General features: G+C 37.2%; 1 protein-coding gene across 3 annotated transcripts in view; it reads right to left on the bottom strand.

Annotated features, from left to right (window-relative positions):
• The window catches only part of Ttll7 (tubulin tyrosine ligase like 7), a 139,461-nt gene that overhangs the window by 40,557 nt on the left and 71,404 nt on the right, over nt 1–27,500 (bottom strand). For all 3 annotated transcript variants that reach the window (XM_020185617.2, XM_074079607.1, XM_020185618.2), the window contains 7 exons: nt 23,759–23,923; nt 18,113–18,271; nt 14,564–14,658; nt 5,534–5,681; nt 5,268–5,341; nt 4,112–4,247; nt 2,321–2,407 (listed from right to left, as the gene is read on the bottom strand). In XM_020185617.2, coding sequence (XP_020041206.2) covers nt 2,321–2,407; nt 4,112–4,247; nt 5,268–5,341; nt 5,534–5,681; nt 14,564–14,658; nt 18,113–18,271; nt 23,759–23,923 — 864 coding nt within the window. The remainder of the gene's footprint in view (nt 1–2,320; nt 2,408–4,111; nt 4,248–5,267; nt 5,342–5,533; nt 5,682–14,563; nt 14,659–18,112; nt 18,272–23,758; nt 23,924–27,500) is intronic.

Genomic DNA, 27,500 nt, shown 5'->3' with positions numbered 1-27,500 from the left:
TTTTAGCAGACATGACAGTTTTTTATTTATTCCTAGGAACTGTACTTATTTTTTCTTTTATACAAAAACGCTACCAATGTTGCAGTGACCTGCAACAAAAGACAAGAGGCTCCCTAACAATGAGTCTATGGAGTAATGAGCTACTACACACCTCCATCTAATGTGACACATTTCTTTAGTAACTTAGTATTTAATGCTACACATTTTTTTAGTAACTTAATATGAGGGAAACTTAATACTGAGTGTAGAATCAGAGTATTAGTCTTAGGCCCTGTTGGCCGTAACTCATAAGGCTTTCACTAGCACTAGGGAAAGAACTAAAAACTGAAAGAAACTAACAAAACAAAATTTCTCCTTAGGATTGAAAAATCTACTGTGAAATTTATATGGAAACACAGAGGCCACAAATAGCCAAGGCATACTCAGTCAAAAGAACAATGCTGGAGGTATCACAATACCTGACTTCAAACTATATTACAAAGCAATAACAATAAAAACAGCATGGTACTGGCACAAAAACAGACATGAAGACCAGTGGAACAGAAGAGAGGACCCAGATATGAAGCCACACAACTATCACCAACTTGTCTTTGACAAAGGTGCTAAAAATATACGATGGAGAAATAGCAGCCTCTTCAACAAAAACTGCTGGAAAAACTGGTTAGCAGTCTGCAAAAAACTGAAACTAGATCCATGTATATCACCCTATACCAAGATTAACTCAAAATGGATCAAGGATCTTAATATCAGACCACAAACTCTAAAGTTGATACAGAAAAAAGTAGGAAATACTCTGGAGTTAGTAGGTATAGGTAAGAACTTTCTCAACGAAACCCCAGCAGCACAGCAACTAAGAGATAGCATAGATAAATGGGACCTCATAAAGCTAAAAAGCTTCTGTTCATCAAATGAACAGTTTAAAGTTTAAAGAAATGTTCTTTAGAGAACACCCACAGAGTGGGAGAAAATATTTGCCAGCTACACATCAGACAAAGGACTGATAACCAGAATATATAGGGAACTTAAAAAACTAAATTCTCCCCAAACTAATGAACCAATAAAGAAATAGGCAAGTGAACTAAACAGAACTTTCTCAAAAGAAGAAATTCAAATGGCCAAAAAACACATGAAAAAATGCTCACCATCTCTAGCAATAAAGGAAATGCAAATTAAAACCACACTAAGATTCCACCTCACCCCTGTTAGAATAGCCATCATCAGCAACACCACCAACAACAGCTGTTGGCGAGGATGCGGGGAAAAAGGAACCCTCTTACACTGTTGGTGGGAATGTAGACTAGTACAACCACTCTGGAAAAAAATTTGGAGGCTACTTAAAAAGCTAAACATTGATCTACCATTTGATCCAGCAATACCACTCTTGGGGATATACCCAAAAGACTGTGACACAGGTTACTCCAGAGGCACCTGCACACCCATGTTTATTGCGGCACTATTCACAATAGCCAAGTTATGGAAACAGCCAAGATGCCCCACCACTGACGAATGGATTAAGAAAATGTGGTATCTATACACAATGGAATTTTATGTAGCCGTGAAGAAGAACAAAATGTTATCATTCGCTGGTAAATGGATGGAATTGGAGAACATCATTCTGAGTGAGGTTAGCCTGGTCCAAAAGACCAAAAATCATATGTTCTCCCTCATATGCGCACATTTGATCCAAGGGCAAACACAACAAGGGGATTGGACTTTGAGCACACGATAAAAGAGAAAGCACACAAGGGAGGTGTGAGGATAGGTAAGACACCTAAAAAATTAGCTAGCATTTGTTGACCTTAATGCAGAAAAACTAAAGCAGATACCTTAAAAGCAACTGAGGCCAATAGGAGAAGGGGACCAGGAACTAGAGAAAAGGTGAGATCAAAAAGAATTAACCTAGAAGGTAACACCCACGCACAGGAAATCAATGTGAGTCAATGCCCTGTATAGCTATCCTTATCTCAACTAGCAAAAGCCCTTGTTCCTTCCTATTATTGCTTATACTCTCTCTACAACAAAATTAGAAATAAGGGCAAAATAGTTTCTGCTGGGTATTGAGGGGGTAGTGGGGAGAGGGAGGGGGCGGAGTGGGTGGTAAGGGAAGGGGTGGGGGCAGGGGGGAGAAATGACCCAAGCATTGTATGCACATATGAATAATAAAACAATAAAAAAATTTCTCCTTAGTGTAAGACAGTATCATCTTTCCAACTTTATCTGCACTGAACAATAACCCCTGCAGCTCCTTGAAAGTATCACCAGGGGAAACCAAGAACTGAGCAGCACCTATGGGATTCTAAGGAAGAGAGTGATACTGCACCTTTGGTCCTCGAACCTTGGTAGGTTTCCCCATCAACTTTTCATCATCAATTTCACATTGTTCCAAAAGGTCCAAAATATCTTCCTCCTTCAAAAAACATTTTAATTAAAATTGTGATCACTAAAAGATTCTGCAATTTTTCCAAGTCCATCAATATCTATAAAATAATGTACAAGTATTTCTGAAATTATTTAGTGAAGATTGCCCAGATCAAAGAAGAGAAAATAAAAGATTACAGGAAGCTCTCTTGAAACTTTCACTGAAATCTGGCAACTTAAATTATACATGGATAAAATCTATTGTACTTATCATAAACAAATATATCCTTCTGTTCCCATTTACTATTAAAATCTTAGAAGACTATATTTCAATAAATTAGCCCACTGGACACTAAAATTTCTGGAAGTTCCTTCTAACTTTACAGACTACATTAATCATTCTTAAACTAATTGATGCACAATATTAAAACTCCTGATAGAAAACTGATAATTGACCTAAGAATTTCATTTAGAAACAATTTAATGTTAGAATTTGGTGAATGAGAACCAATTAATGAAACTCTTCACAAATTTTACTTCCTGCAATAGTGTTTTTACAACTTTATGAGCAGTTTTTCTTCTACAACCATTGGTGGTACTACAAATCCACAACCACCTGCATAACCTCCTCTTGTGCTCTTCTAGAATAATTTTGAAGTTGAGGGAAAAATTTAAAAATTTAACACAGCAGTAGATGTTGAGCAAACCAGACCAATAGCTACATGTATTATTCAGCCTGTAATGACACCAAAACTTTCTTTACAGATTTATGGCTTATACTTTAATATCCCCTTGAAATGTTTTTTGAGGAAACTAGAAACCTCATTGAACAGAAGTTTATGAAATAGGTTATCTTCATTCCAATCTAAGAAGGTTAGCTATTAAAACACCAAAAGATTCTTCTTATGTTTCTGATTAAATAATAGTTCTAGGAGATTCCATGGATACCAGCATGAGATAGTTAAAAAGAATCTCAAGTAGTCTGTTTCTGTTTAGATGATCCTATCACCACAGACAGTACTTTCATCCTAACAGCTAGAAAAAGCCAGTTGAACTAAACAATTACCTATTTTAAAACAGAAAGCTGTAGATAAAAATAGTGTAAAGAACTTTATTCCAGAGAAGGACAAGCTCTTCCCAGGTGAGTAGAGATGAGTGGTCCCTTCCTGCTTTGAGGACTTTTGTCAAGCCTGGACATAGGTGGACAGAGATCAGGTCTGTCACAGGCAGAGGGACTCTGCTGGGTTAAAGAGAATGCTCTTGAAATGTTCCCTTTTGGCATCCTGAGAAATTAAGAGCTCTAACAACTCTGCTAAGAGACCACAGAGAGAGAAAGAGGCCTCAACCTGCTCCCAGGTGTCCTCACTGTTTTATCTGATTTCCCTAGATATGTGAGTTAAACTACCAGCTTTAATTACCTGCGCTCATGCCAGTTCTACTTAGTAGCAAGTTATCCAAATCTGAGTGTCACAAACCACTAGGCTATTTAAATGGATTTCTTCATGTACAAATCTATGTAATAAGATGTGGTATTAAAATATCATAATTTTCTACTTATAATTTGTCACATCAGACAATTTATTTATGAAGTTATTTGGTTTGCTATGAAATGTTACCAGCTGTTAAAATGAAAAGGTTAAAGTGCATCATAAAAAATAAAATGTCTTTTATATGTAGGACTAAGGTGGGTTGTTTTTAAAGATATTTTGTTTGGCTTCATTTTTTTTCTCTGTATAAACACTCATTCACTTACCCTCATCTTTTTCAAAGGATTATTCAGCTCTCGCTGGAACGAAGCTGCTCTTCCTGAGAGGAAGGTCTGAAAGGCAACGGCCAACAAATTTTCATACTTTTCAAGTAGTGTTTTATCTTCTGGAGGATAAATTCGTCTACAATAAAATCAGATAAATCAGTTTGTTTAAAAAGAAGCTATCATAGCTCAATAGTTAAGGTGAGCTCATTAGGTAATCAATGCCCTCCTACTTTGTGCTAGTCCTATTACTAGGTACTAAAAATAAAGACAAATAGCTATGTGAAATTCATATATTTTCACATTACTCACATAAATTAAGCATTGTCTAGAAAAGTATCATTAAACAGCACAATTCTAGAAGATACAGTGTGCAAGGGTTTGGCTGAGGGAAAGTGATTGGAGAATGGTGTTTGGGCAAATTGGACTTTGTGGAAAAGAGTTCAGGTGATGAGGGATAATGAGTAAGTGTGGCACACAAGAATGTAGGCATTAGTCCTGATGATCAATTTGGGGGTCATGGAATGAAAACAGGGTAGCGGTAAGGTAGGAGGTAAGTGTTCTTCTATGTTCTACTACGAGGTGTGAAGGCCAGGAGAAAACATCTTACCAGAACTATAAGAAATTCTGCACCCCTACGCCTTCCCAAATCCTGCTGAGGCAATGTTGAAGCTTGGGAGGAGGGGTAAACTTTCCTAGAACACAAGGAGTTTGGGGGTCCCCTTTTGATCCTGTCAAGGGTGATACTATGAGGGGTTCCAATTCACCCCTGACTACTGTCTCTGCCTGGCTCCTTCAGATAATTTCTTATTTTGCCCAGTTCCAAGAATTTGGCTTAAAAAAAAGAAAAAAAAGTACAGCAGCCACTATGAATTGGCAGAAAGAAAACTGGAAGACCTGAATTTTGACTTTCTTAAAATACCACATAACAACCAAACATAGTTGCAGAAGAACAGCAGGCTAAATAGTCCTCCAGTAGGCACCCCAGAAGCTAGCTCACAAGAGCTGTCTCAAATTTGAACCATTTACCTTTCCTTTCTTGAAAGGTGTCTTAGAATGAAAGAACAGTGTTTAAAGTAAGCCTCAAAGGTTTAAAAATTAGAATGATCGCTCTGACACTTCATTCCTTCAGTCTATATAAAAATGGCAGCATAATTACCTGTAATTCCCCATATGTCGATTTTCATGTTCTTCTCGCAAGATCTGCTTTCGTACTTGAACAAGTCTTTCTTTCTAAGAATGAAGAAATTTTACAAATGAAACCTGATGAGTCACATAACTCAAATTGTGTGTACTTTGTTAAAATGTTCACACCGGGCTGGGGGTGGAGCTCAGTAGTAGAACACCTGCCTAGCATACATGAGGCCTTGGGGTTAATCCCCAGTACCGTACACATACAAAAATTTTAAAAAATAGCTTTCATACCAACTCTTCTTTCCGCCTCTCCAACTGGTGTCTCTGCTGTTCCCAGTCTGAGGAACCCGGTAAGAGCCTTCTTATTGAACTGTGGCCATATAGCCTCCTCTGAGCCTCAGCTTTTTGTTTGGCCAAGTTTTTCCTTTTATCGCTGGTCCTGAAATATGAAATACAAGCCCATATTCCAGAGTTCAAACAACCTCTGATTTTACCACATGAGAAGACTTTGCAGAAGAAGAAATGCACTGGAAAATGGAATCAAAGTTAATTAAACTTACGTATTCACATATGATATATTAATCACCCATCTATCAAATATCTGTACAGTAAGTAAACCTTCTGAAAACAACAAGATAAAAACAGAAACATTACACATCTTGATGAGTAAGATAGACAGTTTCATATTCCTTCCTAGCAACTTAGTAGACATACAATCTTAGACGGGTCAATTAAATGCTGAATCTGTTTCCCCATCTATTAAATGCTAACAATAAAATTTCCTCCTAGAGGTCTTAAAAATTAATTTAGGTAATTAATTAAGGGGTTCTCTTCTCTCAACCAATTCCATTTATATTTAAGCACTCTCATTTATACTAACCACCATTTAGTACATTTAGTTATGACAAAAAGCCTGGCCTAACAGTTATTTGTTTGAAAAAAGTCTGTATAGTCCCTCTAGTTTTTTGCTCAATCATGAAAATTCAATTTTAACTCCCTGACTTTTATAAAAGAAGTCCTGTTGTGAGATTATTTTCTTCTGAATTCCTTTTCTCTCTTCCCTCCCAGGCAACTAGGACAGTAAGTTTAAGGTTTCTTCTCCACACCCTTCCAACTTGCACTCTTACAAGCCACCCTTGAAAGACCTATCAAGAACAGGGTGGAATCTAGGAGAAAAGGAAAAACAAAGTCAATTCTCCTTCAGTGTTATGGGAAAACAGAGCTTATATCATCAAGCCTTCTATCTGGCATTGCCCAGGTATGGATATAAATCAAAGGGAAGCTGACAAGAGGGTCTTTTGGCCAGCTTCTGCTGTGAAAAGGTAAAAGAGCTGCTAAGTTTATATAAAGTCCATTCAATTCATCAGAAAATTACACTGAAAATACCAGGCCAAGGCCCTGGATAATAAAACAATGCTCTTTTCCTTCAAGTATAGGCCACGTTTACAACTCCAACTTGTAGATGTGCTAGGAAACTGATCCATTCTTTCATGACAACGTGGAGGCTTCAGTAGCAGGAATTCAACAGGTGGTTGGGATAAGTGGCATAACTTGAGAAAATAAGTAAATACATCCAGAAAACTAAAAGTCATTCAGTATGGCTGGAGCTATGGGTGAATGCAAGAAACTGAGCTAATTAATAATCAACTTAATGCTAGGTTATTGAGTTTCAAATTTAACTTTAGGCAATGAAAGGGGCAGGGGTTTTTGAATGATATTTGCAGGTGGGATACCCTCAGAAGTACATAGTGGCCACTGGCTTAGAAGTGTATGAGAGAAGAAGTAGGAAGTTGAGATGAGCTCTCTCATTATCAAGTATGAACCGTAATGGGCCTGACCCAGGGAAGCAACAGTAGAACTGGAGATGTATTAAGTTTAGAAGAATATTTTGGATGAAGAATGGATTTTCTTTAGTGACTAATTAGATGTGAGGAATAACAAAAAGGAATGAACTTGTAATGACACCAAGATTTCTGACTTTAGTGACTAAGTGAGGAACATAAACTCAGCCCCTTAGTTTCCTCAGTAAAAAGAAAAGTCATGGTTGAGGTAGAGCTTAATTTTTCACTTTTTTGTATTCCACTTTATCTAGAATCATCACTTGTATATAGCATTGAGTTTAAAGGTATGAGGGAAAAAGAAAAAGGAACGAAAAGGAAAATAGAAAGAAATAAAGATGGAGCAATTAGAAAAAAATTGAGAAAGGAGTAAAAGAAGGGAATGAAAGAAAAGATAAAGGACAAATAAAAACCACTGAGATGCTTTGAATCATGTGCTACAAAAGAAATTAATAGATCTATTGTACATCCATAACCAACAAACCAAAAACAGACAAAGATGTTGACACATACACAGCTCAAACACACAAACAGGAGAGCAACAAAAATAAGCATGTATGAAGTTCCCTTAGACACACTAAGAAATAAAGAAAAGCCAACCATACTGAGACCTTTATTCCTTTTAGTAATATGACCTTTTATTAAAAATACACATATATATATATATAAGGCAAAAATATATATTTACTTTACAAGTCAGAATCACACCAGCACTACAAATATAGCCCTTGAAGTAACATATGATATTAAGATAATAATGATATTTTCATTAGAATACTCTCCATATTCTAACCCTCAGGAATACTGTCATTGTAAAAACTTTGTTTGCATTTCTGTAAATGCAGGCACAAATTAGCACTAAAGACTCTTAGTACTTACTTCAGAGACGAGAATAAAATTTAACCAAAGACCAAAAGATCCTCATTCACTGAGCACTTTAATCAGCATTTTTCCATTCAACTGTATCTGTACATTGACCTAAGATGTTTTCTTTACAACATTCTCCTTTCCACTACTCATTACATGTGATCCCATCCAAGGAGTTCTCCAGCCACTTGGCTCATCTACTCTCTGCTCTGGGAGTACAGAACCACTTCCTTATTATTGCTCTACACGTAGTTGCCTTCAATGAACTTTCCTTCTTTTATCCTTGTGTTCCAATGCAAATTTTACTTAGTACACACGATATGCTGGTTCTAGGTGTGGCCCAGGAGATGCAAAGCAGAACAGACAGAGGCACTGCTCTCGAGGAGCTACAGACTAAACAGGGTGGGGGAATGACATGCAAGTAAACACACAGGGTGCAATGAGTGACATTTACAATGTGATAACTGAGTATGGTGATGGCTCAAAGGAGGAAGTAAAACAAATGGCTTTAGTCTAGGCTTCAAACAAAGTCAGGCTTGAGCTAGTTTTCAAGAATGAGTTGATAAAAATGTGGTCAGTAACACACTATGGTATAAATATGGCTTGTCCTCCAAAAAGTTCATGTGCTGGAAGTATGGTCCCAAATATAACAGAGGTAATGAGACGTTTTAGGAGGTGGACCTAGTGGGAGGTGACTAGGTCATGGGGACACCACAATCACGAATGAATTAATCTCCTTTCTCAAGATACTAGGACAATTCTCTGGAGATTGGGTTAGGTCTCAGAATGAGATAGGGCTTATGGGACTGAATTATTTATCGTGGAAACTGGTTGTTTATAAAGTGGGCCATCCTTTCCTGTCTGTTACTGCATTTGTGCTCCTCTGTGTGTATCCACTTTCCTTCCTCTTTTCCACCATGATTTCATGCAGCATGAGACTCTCACAAGAAGCTGGGCAGATGTCAGCACCATGCTCTTGGATCTCTATAACTGTGAGTTAAACAAACTCAGTTTTCTATGTAAAACTCCCAGTCTCGGGTATTTTGCTACATCTCCAGAAAACAGACTAAGACCACAGAGAATGGAATGTTATTCAGACTGAAAAAAAGGAAGGAAATTCTTATACAAGTTACAACATGGATGGTCTTAAAGACATTGCACTAAATAAAATAAGCCAATTACAAAAGGACAAATACTATATGACTCCATTCCAATGATAACAGGTACTTGGATATTGCTTTTCCTGAAAGCATAGACTCTTCATTTGGCCTACAGGTGCCTGACAAGTAAATAAAAGCAGGATTAAGGTTGGCATCACTGCCTTCATTTTATAGCTGTCTCCCTTATTTTGGATCAGATCCTGCTCAATTCTACAAGAAAGTAGGTTAATCACTTAAAGAATGTCTATCTAAAAACTGGTAATACAAGATTGATTACCCCTAAATTTACCTAACCTATCTCATCCCTCTTCAAGACTGAAGAGTAACTAAAGTATCTTACTGCCAGCTTTTACTGGCCAGTAAGGTACCAAAGACTTTATCACTGTCCTAAACCTGCAGTCACCCTGGATTCAAGAGTTGGTGGAGCCTCATGGACAGATCACCCTATGATGAGATCATACAGAAGCAGGAACAATTGGCCCATAATGGGAACTGATGCTATCTCCCTAAGAAGGAGCAATCGCCTCTTAGAATTTGGATTCAAGTGATAACAGCAATAAAGATTTCTCTAGAACCACCTCAACTGAGATAATGATCAACTCAACCATAGTTTGACCAAGACTGGTTTAGTTATGCATTCCTTTCATCTCTCGGACCCAATTCTTCCTTCTTTTTAGATCTACTGCTCATGTTAGTACCCCAGAAAATGGGCTGAGATATTTGATCTCCTCCCTCTTCCCCATATGGCCATATTTACTAAATTCTTTTCCTACCATTTCACATAACTTTTCCATTGGATTTTCTGAGCTGAGTGACTAGACATAATTTGTTGGGACACCCCAGAATCAGGCCTCTGTGAGATACTTAAAGTAGTGCACTCAAATTCTTACAATGAATTCATAACGAAGGTGGATGCCAGGGACTGGGGTGTGTGTGTGTGTGTGTGTGTGTGTGTGTGTGTGTGTGTGTGTGTGTATAAGGAATGGGGAGTTAAGATTTAATGGGTAGGTACAAAGTTTCAGTTTTACAAGATGAAAGAGTTCTCCAGTTGTATGGTGTACACACAATTGTACACTTAAAATGATTTAAGTGATACTTTATATTACATATATTCTACCACCTCAACAACAAAGAAAAATGAGCTTGACATTCACCGGAGACACAAAGGTGAATGAATATTTAAATGAGAACAAGTGCAGAGGCATGTACATGTAAAACAGCACCGCAAAGAGTTCTTAGAAAAATCACTTCTATGGCAGAGGGGAAAAAAGAACAAGTGATTGGGTTAAAGTTGCAAGGGCCAGGTCAAAGAGTGTTTTGTACATAATCTAAAGATCAAAAAGTACCTTCTAAAGAAGTTTAAACTTTATCTGATAGTGTGGACACAAATGGGCAGAATATCAAAGTTTATAAATATCTCTTCAAAGTTGGCATTTCTCAGGGCTCTGTCCCTACCCCTCCTTATTTCTCAAACATCCCGACTGTGCATTCCTATCTGTTAGACCGAACTGCAATCTACAAATGGAGAGCGCTCCACTTCCTGGGGCCCTATTTATACCAAATTTCCCATTTCATAATTCTGCCTGTGTGTCCCAAAGCACCTGAAAATTAGCATGCTTAAAACTGAACTACTTCTCTTTCTTTTTACCTTCTTCTAAGCTTTAACAAATGACATGTTATCAAACAAGACAACCAAGCCAGACACCCAGGAATCACAAGAGGCCTCGAATTCAAAGTACCTGATGAAATAGCAGGGAACACTCAACAATCAGTAGTTGTTGGATGATTTGAAGAGCAAAAGGGTAGAAGCTCCAGCAAAGGGTGGAGATTAAGTGCTGGAAGCAGGAAGGAAACCAATAAATAGTTAGGGAGACACGTAAGAATATCAGGACTTGGAGAGAAGAAGAATTAAGTGACAGTCATAAATTTGTCAGGAATCAGTTGACTCATAGTGACGGAAGGAGTGAAGGATAGCTCCCAGCTTTCTAGCCTGGACTTTCATGTACATGCTTCTGCCACTAACTAGCAAAGCAAAGAAACATGGAAAACTGGTTTGAAAAACTTATGGAGAGGAATTTTTGGTTTTGAATTTCAGCTCTAGACAGTACAGGCTTTTTAAAAAAATGTCCAGTAAATGTATATGGGTGAGCGTTAGCCTTGTGGGTTGGAGGTAGGTAATTATCATTAGCAGAAAAAAGGAGATAACCCAGCAAGAGGAAAATGATTGAAGGAGAATAAAATTCAACTTTGCTTATACTGAATTTAAGTGTCATCAGAACATTCATTCATTTATATACTTAAGTTTATTTAGCACATACTAGACCAGAAATATTCAGTGCTCAGGGCCTGTAGACAGCTGGAAATATAAGATCAAAGCTCCAAAGTGGAATAAAACTAGCAAGAGGCAACATTCTGCCTATGTAGAATGTTAACTACAGTGTCAGACATACAAATGATGCTACAAAACAGAATGAAATTGGCATAGAAGGAAAGAGAGTTAAGGCAAGAACACAATGGGGAAAAACGATAGGTAGGGAGCAACAAGTAAGAGAAACAATAGCGAGAGAGAGGAGTGCCCACAGCTAAGACTCAGACCAGTGTCAGAGGAAGCCAGAGAAGACTATAAGGTCAGCATAGTAGTAAATGCTGCAAGCCTGTATCCCATGAATTAATTTTAAGTAAGGAACATGTAATTTAATTTAATTTAATTTTATTAACAAGTATTTCATACCTAGGGACTTGTGGGACTGTAAGTACCTTCTAGATTCTGTTTTAATGATTGTCATAGAATACTTACAATGGAAAAAGACTCTTCATATCAATCCAGGAACCCCAGCACAAGGGAAAAATGAACTATTACTTGCTCTCCATGTGGATCCTTTCACACTTTGTTGTCTGTGAATTCAAAGCCTAATGTTTCAAAATTAGGTAAATCCGCACCCACATGCAAAGGATCAATTCTGATTCCCCCCCCCCCCCCGCCGCAGGTGAGCTTCTGCACACAGAGCAGTTGTCATGGCTCATCAGAGTTATTTATGGAGCCATCCCACAAGTAAAGCACTGGACTAAGATCAGTAAAGAACAACAAAACATATACTCTTTAACTTCAAAGAGTTTAAATCAAATTTAAAAAGTCAGCCATGCCCCGGCAAAATAGCACAGAGCATAAGAGAGTTAGCAAAGTGATAAACCATATGTTATGCAGACTGTAATTCCTTCTAAGGCTCAAAGAAAGGAAATATTAATTGGGGTCAAAAGGAAGATTTCATAATAAAAATGGCATTTGAGTTATTGGCTATAAGGAAAGGCATTCAGGATAGGGAACAGAATAAATCATTGAGAATGGGTAGGCTGTATGGAAAAAATAATGAGGTAATTTGTCTAACTAAAACAGTTCAGAAAGAAAAGGAAATAAGATGGAAGAGTAATAGTTAAGCTACATTATGAAAGACGCTTAGACTGGGTTTTGGCAATACGACTCTATTTAGGTTGCTGAGTAGAAAGATAACACGATGAAAAATATTAAAAAATCATTCCAGTATTCTGACTAAAATGAACACAAACAGGAGGATTTCTGAAACCACAGAACAAGTCCATCCAACATTAAAATTGTCCACATAAAATGTGCTATAAGTGCTATGAACTGTGCCAAATCCTACAGCAAGAAACACCAAGAAAGATATGGAAGATGAATTTTATGTTTCCCTTAGTCTCACATGTAGAAATTTCTGACTCTTTAAAAGAATAACCAAAACCATCCCTAGATAATTTCTGAATTGGTATCATCATTTATAAAGACAAAAGATATGCCAAAGAAAACCTAAACTAAACACAAGGCTTAATAATAACAGTAAACTTTCATGCAAAAAAGATGTATCAGCAAATTGCTTAAATAATCTAAAACATTTAATGCACTTGTATAAGTTAAACAGAAAAGAAATTTATTCTTCATGTCTTTCTTTTCTACTCATTTCTTTTAGGATAGCTGAAATAACAGAGGAATTTAAATGTCAATATTTTATTAGGTAAAAGAAAAAGCCAAATGAAAATGTCAGTAGGCTTTATGTCCATTTTTTCACAGATGCTTTTCTACATAAATCTACTTCTCAATCAGGCAGCTGATAAATGTTTAGAAATTTCTTAAGTAGGAAAATTATTTGGAAGCATACTAATAACTGTTCTAGAGTTCTTAAATGACAATCAGAATGAATAAATTGAGACAAGCAATCTGAGACTGAATGACCTTAGAGATCCTTTATGCCAACACCCTAAGCACTACTGGAACACTTACAATGACAAACAACTCATCATTTCACAAAGCAGTTCTGTAATTCTTTTTTTTTTTTAAATTCAGGGTCTCATTATGTAACCCAGCCTGGCCTCAAACTCACAATCCTCCTCCTTCAGTCTCTGGAATTCTGGGATTATAAGAGTGAAATATTGTACCACATTCAACTCACTGAAACGTTTTTGGTGATAGTGTTGGTACTGAGGTTTGAACTGAGGGCTTCAGGCTCGCTAGGCAGGCACTGTACTCTCTGAACCACACCTCCAGCTCCGCCCTCCCCCCCTCTTTTTTTTTAAGCCTTTGCTCTGGTTATTTTGGAGATAGGATTTTGCTTTTTGCTGGGGCTGGCCTGAATTGTGATCTCCTATTTTGTGATTCCTATCATAGCTAGGATAACAGGCATGCACCATCACAACCATCTTTTTTCTACTGAGATGGGGGCCCCATGAACTTTATTGTTTGGGCTAGTCTGGAACTGTAATCCTCTCAATCTCAATTTCCCAAGCAGCTGGGATTACAGATGTAAGCTACCAGCAACCCAGCTTCTTTTAAATCTCTAACAAATTTCTTTCCAAATGAGTCAAAAGCTTGTCCTACAATATAGCATTTCAAATATTTGAAATCCAAGATCATATACGCTGCAACTGGCCCACCACCACGCCAACCAAATCTTCCCTCCAAATTTACTTCCCTCTGCCTATACTTTTCAATGAGAAAGTTCACCTTCACTGAGCAACTGTCTCTCTTTTGTTTATACAGCAGCATGACACAGTGAAAACGACTTATGAATAGACAGGGAGGAATTCCATGTGTGAGATTTTCTTATTTCCAGAGAAACCTTTGAATGCTTAGGTTGTTGTTGAAAAATGAGGAAGATAAGCTAGAGACCTCCCCAGATACACTGCAATTCACCTGCATACTCCACACTGACTGATTAATTATACCACGACTGCAACTTGATGACATTTACTACAGGAGCAGCATTCTAGATGGGGGCAAGAAAAGCAGCAAGCAATAGGAGGCAGGAAGATTTAACTATATGATTTTAAAGAATGGAATCAGAAATTCAAACTATGAAATACAAAGATTATAATAAAACAGCCAATTTCATGTGCAAATGCTTTATGCCAAATGGGGAAAGTTCCAGAAAGGGGAGGAAATACTTTACCTGATGTTCAGTAGCTTCAGTGCATTTAGCAGCACTCCCCTTTTCACATCATAGTCTATTTTCTGATCAGTTCCAAAGCTTGGTGCTCGATTAATCTGAAATTTACAAAGCAAACAGGATAGGCACCCAAATGTTGGAAGATCAATACATATCAAATACATGTTTGTGAATCTAACGTGGTATCTCCAGTCAGTAAAAGGACTGTACAATAAATCTCAACACTTCACATGGTGGATGACCCAGTTTTCACTGTCACAACTGGATGCCATCACCCGAGGTAAAGAGAACTGCAGAGAACTGACTGTGAGCACCAACCCCCTACCTTGGCTGCCTTCAGTTGAGGTAATATCAGCACTACCTGCCCACTCTCTCCAACCCATCACCCCATGCACTTCAGGTTTTAAGTTTAAGTTAAGTGACTTGACAAAAAGTTGGAACAATAGTACTTGTAGTAATCATATAGATCTAACTGTATAAGAATTAATGGCATTAAATGAGTCATTTGAGGCTGTTCTGCTTTCTGGCATCATTTCCAGGAATTCAAGATGAAAAAATAAGAAGCCAATCTCTGTATCTTAAAATCCATTATATAATAGTCTACTGCTTCAAGAGCTGGAGTTTTTGTCCTTGTTGTTGTTTAGTTTTATTATTGTAGTTGTGGAAAATTAACTGGGAGAGCAGGTGTTTAAATCAGTTGGTTATATTACTACCAAGTTCAAAACTCCAGCTTTGCTTCTTGACCACCAACCTACCCCTCAGGCTCTCCCAACACAAATAAGTGTTGCTAGTCAAAATTTTACAAATCCATTGTCACAAGAGGCAACACAGCTGATAGCATGCATTCCACAACTGGCACCTGAGGAAATGACACATTGCACTCCATCTAATCACAAATTGGCACAGGTTCGCAGCCAAAAAAAATTAAACAACAAAAGATCACTTGTAATGCCCTACCCAGCAAATTGTTAACCATTTTTGGTAAGTTGTACTCCAGATACTTTCTGTGCATACATATTTAAAAGTTTCTTAATCTTCTGAATACATGTCTTAATAACCATACTTTACTTATAATCCAAGATTTTCTCTTAATGATGAGTCATGAACATATTTTGTCATGTTTCTTCTTTCACAGAGACATACTACATTGTATTTTGTCTTTGTTAATAACTGACTTAAGGTAGTAGACACATTCCTGTCTTTGAGATGTGGTCTCAAAGAGAAGGAAATAGCTTGGACATTATAACATCCATTTATTCCAGGTCAGTTTGAGAAATAGAGTTTATTAATCTGTTACTTCAAAGCTCTAAGCATTTCCTCTCACAAGTGCAGAAACAGGGTAAAGTAATATATTATACATGAAAAAAGTTTCAACCATACTAATTCAAATCTCTGGAATTTATAAGACAGTTAATGACACACATGTTACAAGATTATAAAATAAACCAGGCATTTAGGACCCAATGATTAAGTGGTTCAGTGGAATGTTATCTCTCTTTATAGAATTCCTCAGGCATTTCATTCCCAATCGTAGTTGGGAATTCTGCCAGGTATATCCTTCCTCCAGAAAGTTACTGCATTTTTAGTATAAAACAACTTCATATCCCTCTTTCTTCTTACTTATTACAAATTCTTCCATCTACTAAAAATACAAAAAAAGGTTAGTCTACTCACAAAAGACAATGTGTGGACAGACAAAAACTTTTTAAAATTTAGGGTTGTTCTAGTTTTGTTTGTTCGAAGTTTTATGAGCAAGGTAAAAGCAACAAATAATTGTTTTAATGGAATCACAAATGGCTGACAGACAAAACTGAAAATCAGGCAGCGTTCCACCCAACCAGATTTCTCCTCTGTAACTTTGATGGTTTCTTTGGATCTCATTTTCTACCTCAATTCCAGAACAGACAAGACCCAGCAGATGTTCAAGTCTTAAAGTTCAGCAGCTTGTAAATGCATGCAAAAATGAAAATTATAAAATACGTTGAATTAGTAAATAGTACTATCAACAGTCCAAAACATACTTTCATAACTGAAACATGCTCAACTATCTCCATGTGTACATCGAGAAACCTGTAATAACTTCTGTGCTCCTATGTTACTGCTGTTTCCTCTGCCGCACATCCATCCCCTACCCTCATCTAATCTCTCCCAGCCCCCAGCCCACCTCTGCAGCCTTCAAACCCCTGCTCAGGTGTTCCCTCTATAAGGATTTTTTTTAACTCTCCAATACACACAGAGATTAATCACTTTACTGTTGGTGCCATTTTCTTGATTCCCTAATAATACTTATAATTATTCCTATGAAATACGTATTTGATTCTCCACTAAACCAGGGCAAAGCATTCTGTCTGATTCTCCTGTATCCACACCACCTAGCACAATGAATGTAACTTAACTAATATTTGTTTGATTTACGGGTACTTAAGTATTGGATGTATACATACTCTGCATAATTTTCCATTCTATAAATGTGTTCTATGCTTGAAAATTTCTTCAATTTTGCTACTACCAATCATTACCTGAAATTATTCTAATTTTCTAAAGGTGGCAGGCATGGTGGCACACACCTGTAATCCTAGCATTCAGGAGGCTGGGGTAGGAAGATCATGAGTTCCAGGTCAGCCTTACTACATAGCAAAAGCCTATCTCAAAAAAAAAAAAAAAAAAAAATTGCTACATTCTCAGAAGCAGTTTCTACCTAACTCCACGTGGTGGCGCCAAAAGTTTCTAACAATGTATACCAGAGCCACTACAATTTTAGCTGGGAGCAAAATACAAAGCAAGATCTAAAAATGATTCTTTTAACTACTAGAATATACTAAGTGTTTGTTATATACAGCTTTTGAAAAAGGGAGAATTTATGCTATCTGGGGTACTGGGTACTAAATACTGATTAATAAACCAATTGGAGAGACTTCTGCCCTGGAGAGTTGAATGGAGACACACTGAAGCCAGGTACCCACATGAAGGAAAGATAATATCCAGAGCTCTCAAAGTGGTAGAAGTCATGAGACTGAAAGAATAGTATAGCAAGTAGTCAACGACTCAGTAAAAGCAGATTCACACTTCTGTTCGTAATCTGTGGCCTAGACATTCACTCAATGCTCGTTTGGGAAAAGTAGTATCAAACACACATTCATTCATTCATAGAAGTAGTCTAGTTTCTGCCTTTCATTCTCTTCCTATCACATACTGATTGAATTCAGGTCTCATTCCAGTCAGTTGTTGAGACAGCTATGCCAAGTACACCTTTTAAAAACCTATGTTGTACTACTTAAGAACTGTGATGCCTGGTATGGTGGTGTGTGTCTGTAATCCCCGCTGTACAGGATGTGGAGAAGGGAGATTACAGTCCAAAAAAGAGCTAGGCAACAGTATGAGACCCTGCTTGAAAAATAAGTAAAGCAAAAAAGTCTAGTGGATGAGGCTCAAGTGATTGAGCACCTGCACAGCAAGCTCAAGGGCCTGAGTTCAAAACCCCAGTACTGACAAAAAAGAAAAAAAAAAAAACACCTGTGAAAACTTCTCTTCCTTTTAAAAAAATACACTTACCTCCAGTAGCCATGGCTTTAGTTTTCTATCCAACAAAATGTCAAATCCCAGTACTTCGAAGCAGACGCTTTCACTTCCTGGAGGCTGTCCAGGTCTGCACATTCGATAAGCATGCAGGACATGAGGTTCTGCTACAATCAGAGTCTTCACCACCAATTCCTAGAAGGATTGGGAGGAAAGAGGTGAGAATGACTTTCTTATCTGTAGCTCATTTACATGCATACCAACATGACCTAGGCCTAAAACCAGCATCCTGGCAGATTTACAGAGCTGTATGGTACCCAGGCTGTCACTGTCCCCACTCACTTCACTTCACTTCATCCAACTCTTCTGCCTGCCCACTGTCCTCCAGCCACACTTGATTCCTACTGGTTTTTCAAGAAAGTGACACTCCTTTCTACCTTAGTTCCTTTGATGACCTGTTCCCCCATCATAAAATACTCTTCCCCATTATCTCACAGCTGCCTTTCCCTGAACCTCATTTAAAAGTAACCATGCATAATTACTCACTTCATTACTACATATGCAATCAATACTTTTCTCTTTTTTATTAGAGCAAGGTCCTTGTCTGTTGCACTTACAGCACAATTCCCAGTAAGCACCTTTGGAAGATGCTTAAAAATATTTGTAAACAGAAAAGTAAAATAAGCCAGGTGCAGTGGCTCACACCTGTAAATCCTAGCTACTTGGAGGCTGAGATTGGGATGATACCAATTTCAGGCCAATCCAGGCAAATACGTTCACAAGAGCCCATCTCAAAAGAAAAATGTTGGGTGTGGTGGTGCACACCTGTCATCCCAGCAACAACTGGGAAGTGTAAAATAGGTGAATGGCAGTCCAAGCTGGGCTGGGTGAAAACCAAAAGCAAGACCCTATCTCCAAAATAACCAGAGCCAAAAGAAAAGGTTTGGAGGCATGGCTCAAATGGCAGAGCACCTGCCTAGCAAAAATGGAGCTCTGTGTTCAAACCCTGGTACTGCTAAAAAATAATAGTAAATAAAATGAAAGTTGATAAATGTGGTTTCTACTTGTTAAATGTATAAGAATAGGAGATATGCTAGCCCCAAACTGAAGGGGATGAGGTGATAGAGAAAAAGTTTAAGGAGAGTACATTATTCCACAAAGAACACTATGGAACCTAGACTTAGACAAAGACTGAAAGGACTAGGAAGAAAAATATGACAGTCAGGCTTCATAGGGGTCATTTCATAGTTTTCAAGGTTGACCTGAGAAGATAATGCTTCTGATTAAAGAACTGGCTATCAGCATTTTCTGTGAGGAAACATATAATACTACTAGGATAAATTGCAAATGCTAATTTTTAAAAGCTGTTTTATATAAGTTTGAGAACAAGCAATAGACAACAGAAAGGCTAGCTGTCTCACTGGTGTTTGCTCATAGAATACTGCCTTCTAACTCCCATTCGAAAAGCATAGGCAATACAGAAAGTCAGACTTGTGAGTTTAACTCTTGGCTTTGCTACTTCCTATCTGTGAGGCCTCAATCATGTTGCTTAAATTTTGAGTCTCATTTTTCCTAAATGTAAATTGCAAAAGATTGATATAAGGACAAAATTAAACTGCATGTAAAATTCTTCACATAGCACCTAAACCAGAGTAAACCTTCAGTATGTTTTAGCCACTAATTACAACTACTGCTATTATTAAACTATCATTTCTGCAGAATTCCATTTATATCATATGTCAGGCCAGACATAAAGATTCTACTACCTGGTGGGAGGGAGCAATATGTATTACATGGGAGAGAAAAAGGAAGACAGACGTTGATCTCATTGTCACCAAAAACTATAGACCACTTCATATTTGGGGATCAGTGTCAGAGATGCCATAAAAGGTTGTTTTCAGAAGGTGTTGCTTAATATTACAAATTCATGGTAAACCATAGCATACAAGTAAAAGACAAAAAGCCACTGCACATAAATCTTTGGAGACACTACAGAAAACAATCAAGAGTAAGAAAAAGTTAAGACTTTGGCCAGTAATTGTCTCTATGAAAGAAGACAGACTAGGGGGATCATAAATTTCTGTTTTTGCTATATAAAAAACAACACACTTTTAGGCAGTAAGGCAAAACTCCAAGTGATGAAAAGCTGCTCTAACCAAACACAAATCAAATGAAATCCGTACTACTTTGGAGAATGCCCAGCACAGTCTTTGCTTTGAAATACAATTTACAGGTTTGCATCTTATGTGCATAAAAAGCATTCAGTAGGAATATCTTTATGAGCAATTATAGTCATTTTTTTATCTCAGTGGCCTGACTTGCTACTGATTTCTTATTCATTCTTGGCCAGCAAAAAAGCACACAGCTCTGTTCTTCCCAGAGGGTACTGGTGAATCTTAGTTTTCATATAGAGATGGTTACTTTCTAGAGAAATTATCCCAAAAAGAGGTCATTGAAAAAAGTCTTATGTTATGTCCATGGAATCTGTAAACAAAGGCATTAAAGGTAAAAATTTACTGATAATGCTTTATTTCTGTAATTCTCCTTTTCTATTATCTCATTGATTCACTTTATGTAGATATCCATATAACAAATCAATTCTTTAAAAAGCAAATTTTCAAATAATTGTATACATGCAGTTTGATATCTGTAATATAGTACTTGATTACTATTTAACTTGCTATTTATAGATTATTACTATATATCCTAACTAATATAGCTAAGAAGGATCATGTGTCAGAGCTCAATAGGCCCACACTGGTGATTTGGGAGTCCTATCTAAAAAATACACTTTAGGCATGAATAGAAAAGTTCATTTCCATACCTACCTATTAGTATTAGTCTTGCTTGTGCAACTTTTCATAATCCAATTGTATGAGGAAAGTACTACACGAAACCAGTGTCAGTAAGGGTAATGATGCTCATTTTTCTTTCTATGTGATTCTCTTTACAAGGCAGTCAACATGTTTTATGATTTCACAATTTTGGTAAAGAAAAAGAAAGGAGGGAAGAGGAAGGGAGAGACAGGGAGTGGAAGGAAGGGAACAGAAGGAAGAAGGAAGGAAAGGGAAGGAAGGAAGAAAGGAAGCCAGAGGGTGTGTGAAACTTTCTTGGTCCCAATGAGCTAGTTATCTAAGGACTCCTTCATTGAATTGTCCAGGTACCATTAGTACCTCCCACCAATGAAGTACTACTAAAAATTAATGAAATTTTCCACTTGAATGCTTCTGACCCACTATGATAGTAAACTGTCATTTTTAGAATAAGTTTTGGAATTTCCACAAAAATTGGCCTTAGTAAAATATATAGAAAAATAAACATGCATTCTTGTAAATAATTTTCTGCTTAGATATACTTAGTTTCTGGAAGATACAGTAGAAAATTAACAAGGTGGTAGGCATCTAACCAAATCCAGAAGACAAAAATTTTGTGTGGAGCCCTAATATTTCTTAACTTTTTAAATTCATTGCAAATATTTACAAACTATTTATACCTTCTACTGACAAATTATAATTGAGCCCAAAATACCATGTGGCACTGAGTGGTAGCTACCCTTTAAACCTCTTATTCTCTTCAGATTACCACATGACACTCTATCATGATCTATCCAAAACACTCTCTCCTTACTTGTCTGAGACCTAAGGACCTTTGAATTTACTGCCTGTGATATAAAAGAGTTAAAAAAAATCAACTGATACAGTCAACAAAAGTATAAATATCATGATGATTTTTCTCTCTGATCCTCTCAAAGAGAACCAAGTGTAACCAACTCTGAACTTTCTTGTCTTCCATGACAGATCAAGTATTTTCAGCAGACATACTTCTCAAACTTTAAATATTATTTTAATATTTCTGGTAGGACTAATAAAGCATCTGCTTTGCCAAGGTTATCTTTATATCTATTTTCTGTTCTCTTTCATCTACTTTCATGGATTTAATTACCAACTGCACACCAAACACACACTTTCAACTGCCCATTTATGACTTCATACCTGTCACAGCATTTTAAGTTCAATACATCTAAAGTGGAACTCATCATCATAGCCTCATGGACTTTAAAAATCTCAGTTCAACCATCTTTAGTGAAGTTAGTCAGGTTCAGAAGGCCAAAGGCCACATGTTTTCTCTCATATGTGGACTATAGGCCCAATGCAAATACAAGCAATATTATGAAAAACAGGTCACGCTAAGAGGAGGTCACATACAAAAGAGGGAGGGTAAAAGAAGGAAGTTAAGAAGGTGAACATGGTTGGTATACTTTCTATATAAGAATGAATATGGAATTTTTAAACCTGTTGAAATCACAATAAGAAGAGGGATAAGACAGAAAGAACAAAAATAGAAAGAACCAATTTAGGTTATAATACATATATACATAGAAATGTCACAATGCAATTCCCTGCATACTATCTTTTTTTCAAAAACAAAAAACAGAAAGGCAAAACATGCCCTATTTGGAGGGTTGGTACCAGTGGGAGCGGGGAGGATATAAGGAAAGGATGTTGGAAGCTAAATATGATGGAAATATTATGTACTCATGTATGAAAATGGAAAAATGAGACCTGTTGAAACTGTTCCAGGAACGGGAGGAGGGGGATAAAGGAGAATGATGGAGGGGGTGAATTCGACTATGATATATTGTAAGAACTTTTGTAAATGTCACAATGTACCCCCAGTACAGTGATAATATGACAGTAAAAACTTTTTAAAAAGAAAAACCTCCTCAGTTCAGATGTCAATGTCTCCCAGACGTTCCTACTTCTATCCAACAAATCCCCATTGCCTGCCATGTCGCTTAAAGCTGCAATGTGTGCTTCTACTACGTCCCCACAGAATCCAGGGGGTGCCTGGGCTGTTGTATGTGTTCTGCTAACAATTTATGCGCATTTTCCCCTACTAGGCCATAAAAGTTTTCTGAGGGTTGGAGCTGTGTCTTATAAATATCAAATCATCAAGCAGAAACAGTCTTATGCTACGTATTAAATGAACGAATGAATAAAAATATTTCCCATCATCCTCAAAAACAAGCTCTACAACTTAAAATGAATTCCTTTTTGCTCTCTTTCAGATACCCCCACACCCATTCTCCCTGCGATTTTTCGTTAAAACTTTAGAGGGATCTCTGAACTCCTCCACCCTGGACAGTTAATCCAATGCTTATTTCACTGTCACCTCTTTTACTATGGCTCAATTCAGGCCATCCTTCTCACTTCAACTACTTGCAAGAGACCCTCAAAGCCCACTCTACCCACTCTTGGTCTTCACTTTAATCAATCCCGGACCTATTTTCAGATGCATGTTTTTGTTTCATATTATTCTCTTCCCTTAAAATCCGAATGAATCCCCACTGCCTACCAAGTTATGCCTTACTTTTCAAACCTGAAGTTCAGTCCCACATATCTTTTCACCAGCAAATTCTTACAAATGTCAGACACACCATATGTGACCACTTGCATCATCTCTCAATGATGCCTTTATTTATGCTTTTGTTCTCATCTAGAATTCCCCTCTTCCACCCCTACCAGTAAAGCTCCAACATGTCCAGATCCATCACAAAGTCTACTTCTTTGGTAAAAATGTTTTTTATCTGCCGAATCATTCCTCTTTATTCAAAACACTTGATGGCCTTTTAAACTAATGCTGAGGAAAAATGGTTGCAACCATGAAATGGGATTATCTTACCGAAATATCACTCCAAAACTTAGTAACATCATGTTGATTTGCTTGTAGGAATTCTGTAAACCATTTGATGGAACGTTTGCTGCCTTTGTCTTCAGTTTCATCCCGTTCAAAATGCTCATTATGCTTGTTCACAGAATAGTTTGTCAGATGCATATATAACTGTGTCTGTGACAAGTAAGAACCAAAGTTGTTACCACCTACAAGATCTCATAACTCTGGTTTTACAGGAAGGGAGGCATTCAAAAACTAAAGACAACTTTAAAGATTGAGCATTCCAGATCAGTAATCTCATGGTAATTTAAGGAATTTGTGGGTGAAATGGAATGATACATTTCCCTTAAAAGGACTGAGAATGCAATCATTTACAGTTATTTTATATATTAGTCACAATATTTTCTACCACAAAAATGGATCCAATGAATAATATACAATATGATTAATTAAAATGTGAGACTATATGGAGCATTTGCCTAGTCCATGTGAGGCCCTGGGTTCAAACCCCAGTACTCACAGCAACAAAAATATGAAACTACGTCTAAGCAAGAAAAAACACTCCGAGTTTGTTTTTGTTAGTTTGTTTTTAATGTTTTGAGCCCTTATAGTTTCCACACAAATTTGTTTGAGGAAAGGAATTTTCTGAGAAACATTCTATGTCTTCTCAAAGAAAAGTAAAAACTGAGAGCTCAAGTAAGTAGCATAAGCCATTGGACAGGACTAGCAAACACCTCTACCTCCCGTACTGACGGGAAGCCCACTTTTCCTCATTAAAAGACTGACTGTAATTAGAGCCAGAAGACAGAATGCACCTCACAGCAGTGTTCAGGTGTCTGAATAATTAACAGTAAATGTATTAGGCCTCCATATTGAGACTCTGGTCTGTTTACATACTTAATGTTGTTATATTTTCCTTAAATAAACTCAAAAAAGAAACCAAAGTGTAAAACTTCTCTTAACGGCCAATTATCAAGCTAGCAGAAACATTCTTCATCAGGCCTATCTTTAATTTCTACCCTCCTAGCAACCCAACTCCCAAACGTACTTTGCATACAAGTGTTGCATCACAATTAAATAACCAACCATACTTGTGCCATATTTTATCTTCATTTCAGTACTGTTCTTCAAATTTATGTTATTAAAATCTTTGAAACAAATAGGAAGAAATATCATTTGATTACATGTGGTTCATTCATCCGGGTGCCAGTGGCTCATGCCTATAATCCCAGCTACACAGGAGGCAGAGATCAGGAGGATCATGGTTCAAAGCCAGCCTGGGCAAAACTGTTTGTAAGACCCTATCTCAAAAAAAAACACTCACAAAAAAGGACTGGTGGAGTGACTCAAGGTGTAGGACTTGAGTTCAAACCCCAGTACCACAAAAAAAAAAAAAAAAGAATTTGGTTTTTTTTTCATTCCATAAGCAATATGTAAGGGCTGGGCATAGTGGTATATGCCTATAATTTCAATTCCTCAGGAGGTAGAGACAAGGAAGGTCACAATTTGAGGCCAGCCTAGTCAAAAGTTAGTGAGACCCTAGCTCAAAATCAAGCTAGGTGTGGTGGCATACACCAGTGGTCCAAGCTACTCAGTAAGTAGAGGTAGGAGGATTTCAGTTTGAGGTTAGACCAGGCAGTGTGCAAGAAACTTTCTGTAAAACAAACTAACAGCAAAAAGACCAGAGGTGTGGCACACACAAAAAAATAAACATATTTAAGGAGCATCTATGAATTTAAAAAACACATAGCAACCTGCTAGGGGTGAAAAGGAAAACCCTACCTGCTTGTTAGTATATAGGCTCAATATTGTATTGGAATAGTCAAAACTTTTCAAGGATTGACCTCACTTCATGGTATCAAAAAAATGAATGTTTGTTATATTTCAACCTCTGAAATTCTCTGACTTCTAATCTCTTAATATTAAGTTTATGAATATTTAATTCTTATAGAAACACACAGCTCATGACAAAATACATGTTCGCTATTTAAAAAACTGGAAATAGGGAGAAGAAAAAAAATCATACAGCCGTCTCTCATACAAAAACAACCAGTGAAACCACTTTGGTTTACTTTTTTGTCTTTTTTCATAGCCTTACCTTTTATATAATTGTGGTCTCAGTTTACATAAAATTTTGTACTTCACTTTTTTATTTTTTCATATCTCAACCTAGGAATTCAATTGTGAAATCATAAGGACAGATGAAGAATACTGAAATTTAAGTAAGAAAAAACTCTTTCTACACATATGAAAAGCAACACCAGGAACCTACACAATTCAGGAGCAAATGGCACCATGAGATCTGGTATTCATATTTCCCCATCTCTCATTATGATTTCCTAATCCAGTATATCTTAGAATATAGGAATAAAGCACTTTATTACAAAATAATCCTCCAAACCTTATCATGCACAATATTACCAAAGAAAACTACTGCCTTACATGCAATCCATTCTTTCTCAGTCCAATAATTTAATCATAAGCCATGATCTGACTAATCCCAAATTACACCTATAGTTTAGATCTCTTTTCTGATCTTAAAACCTATGACGAGCACACAAATGCTTGTAGAGTAACTCCAGGTAGAGGCCACACAAGCACTTAAATTGAGCACATCAACTTTTCACAGCACGGTTAACAGCTCATGTATTCCTTTATCACAAAGAGCAACACCCCCATCTGCCCCATTGCCCAGGCCAAACACCTTGAGTTTATCCTTGATTTCCCTCTCCCTTATACTAACCCCACAAATCCAACTGGTCACTATATTATATCAGTGTTATCTTAGATAGACCTCCAATCCATATTCACATTCTTAGTCCAACCTTACTGCTCCTATTTCAACCTAAGTTATCTCTGCTCTCATCTGTGGTCAGACTAAAATATGGTTTCTGATCTCCTATACTCCAAGTCTTTCCTATCCGTCTCCACCTCCATTTTATATTCCCCATACATGCAGACCAGGTGACCTTTTAAAAACCCAAATCTTACTCCTTTTCTTTGTTTATAACCTTTTAATGTTTCATCTTCACTTAAATTCCAAAATCCTAGAAGTAGCCTATAGTCTTCAAAGATCTGGTTTCTAAGACTCTCCATTCTCCTCTCTAAACAGACACCCCTTTTTCATCTATGCTTTAGCCACAATGAACTTGTCTACTTTCTCCAGACATTCCATACTGTCTTACGTCTAATCTGCCTGGAGTTCCACCCCACCCAGTCCCCAACTCACTCCACCCCAACCTGGACAGCTCCTCATTGCTCAGACTTCAGTTCACAAACTCCCTCCCTGACCTTTCTCTCCAGCTGGGTGAGGATGCACTGCCATAACACATTCGGTTAATTAGACCTTCACACTTACATCAGGTATTATGATTGCCTATTTATGTCTTCTGCCTCTCCAGTAGACTGTTGCTTCTGTAAGCTGAAGCACTGTATCTGTCTTGGTCAATATTTCTCCAAAAGCAGCACAAGGCTTAGAACATACTAGAGTTCAAACATTACTTGGTGATTGATATAAGCATATCTTATGACTTCCAGTGAGATAGTTCTTTCTTTTAATGTCTTTTCCTATAAAAGGCTTGACAGTTCTCTTATTTTTCCTTTGCCAGGCTTACAACATTTTCAGTTTACTGAATAGAATTATAGTCAGTCATTATTTAATTTTGAAAATATAATCACCCTTAATGAAGTTAATTGTGTGTATAGTGTTGGAGAAGAACAATAACCAGGTCTTTGTCAAGCTGTATACATA

Source organism: Castor canadensis, chromosome 7 (assembly GCF_047511655.1).
Source record: "Castor canadensis chromosome 7, mCasCan1.hap1v2, whole genome shotgun sequence".
NCBI lineage: Eukaryota > Metazoa > Chordata > Mammalia > Rodentia > Castoridae > Castor > Castor canadensis.
The sequence above is the reverse complement of the archived record's forward strand: the minus strand, read 5'-3'. Positions and strand labels throughout refer to the sequence as shown.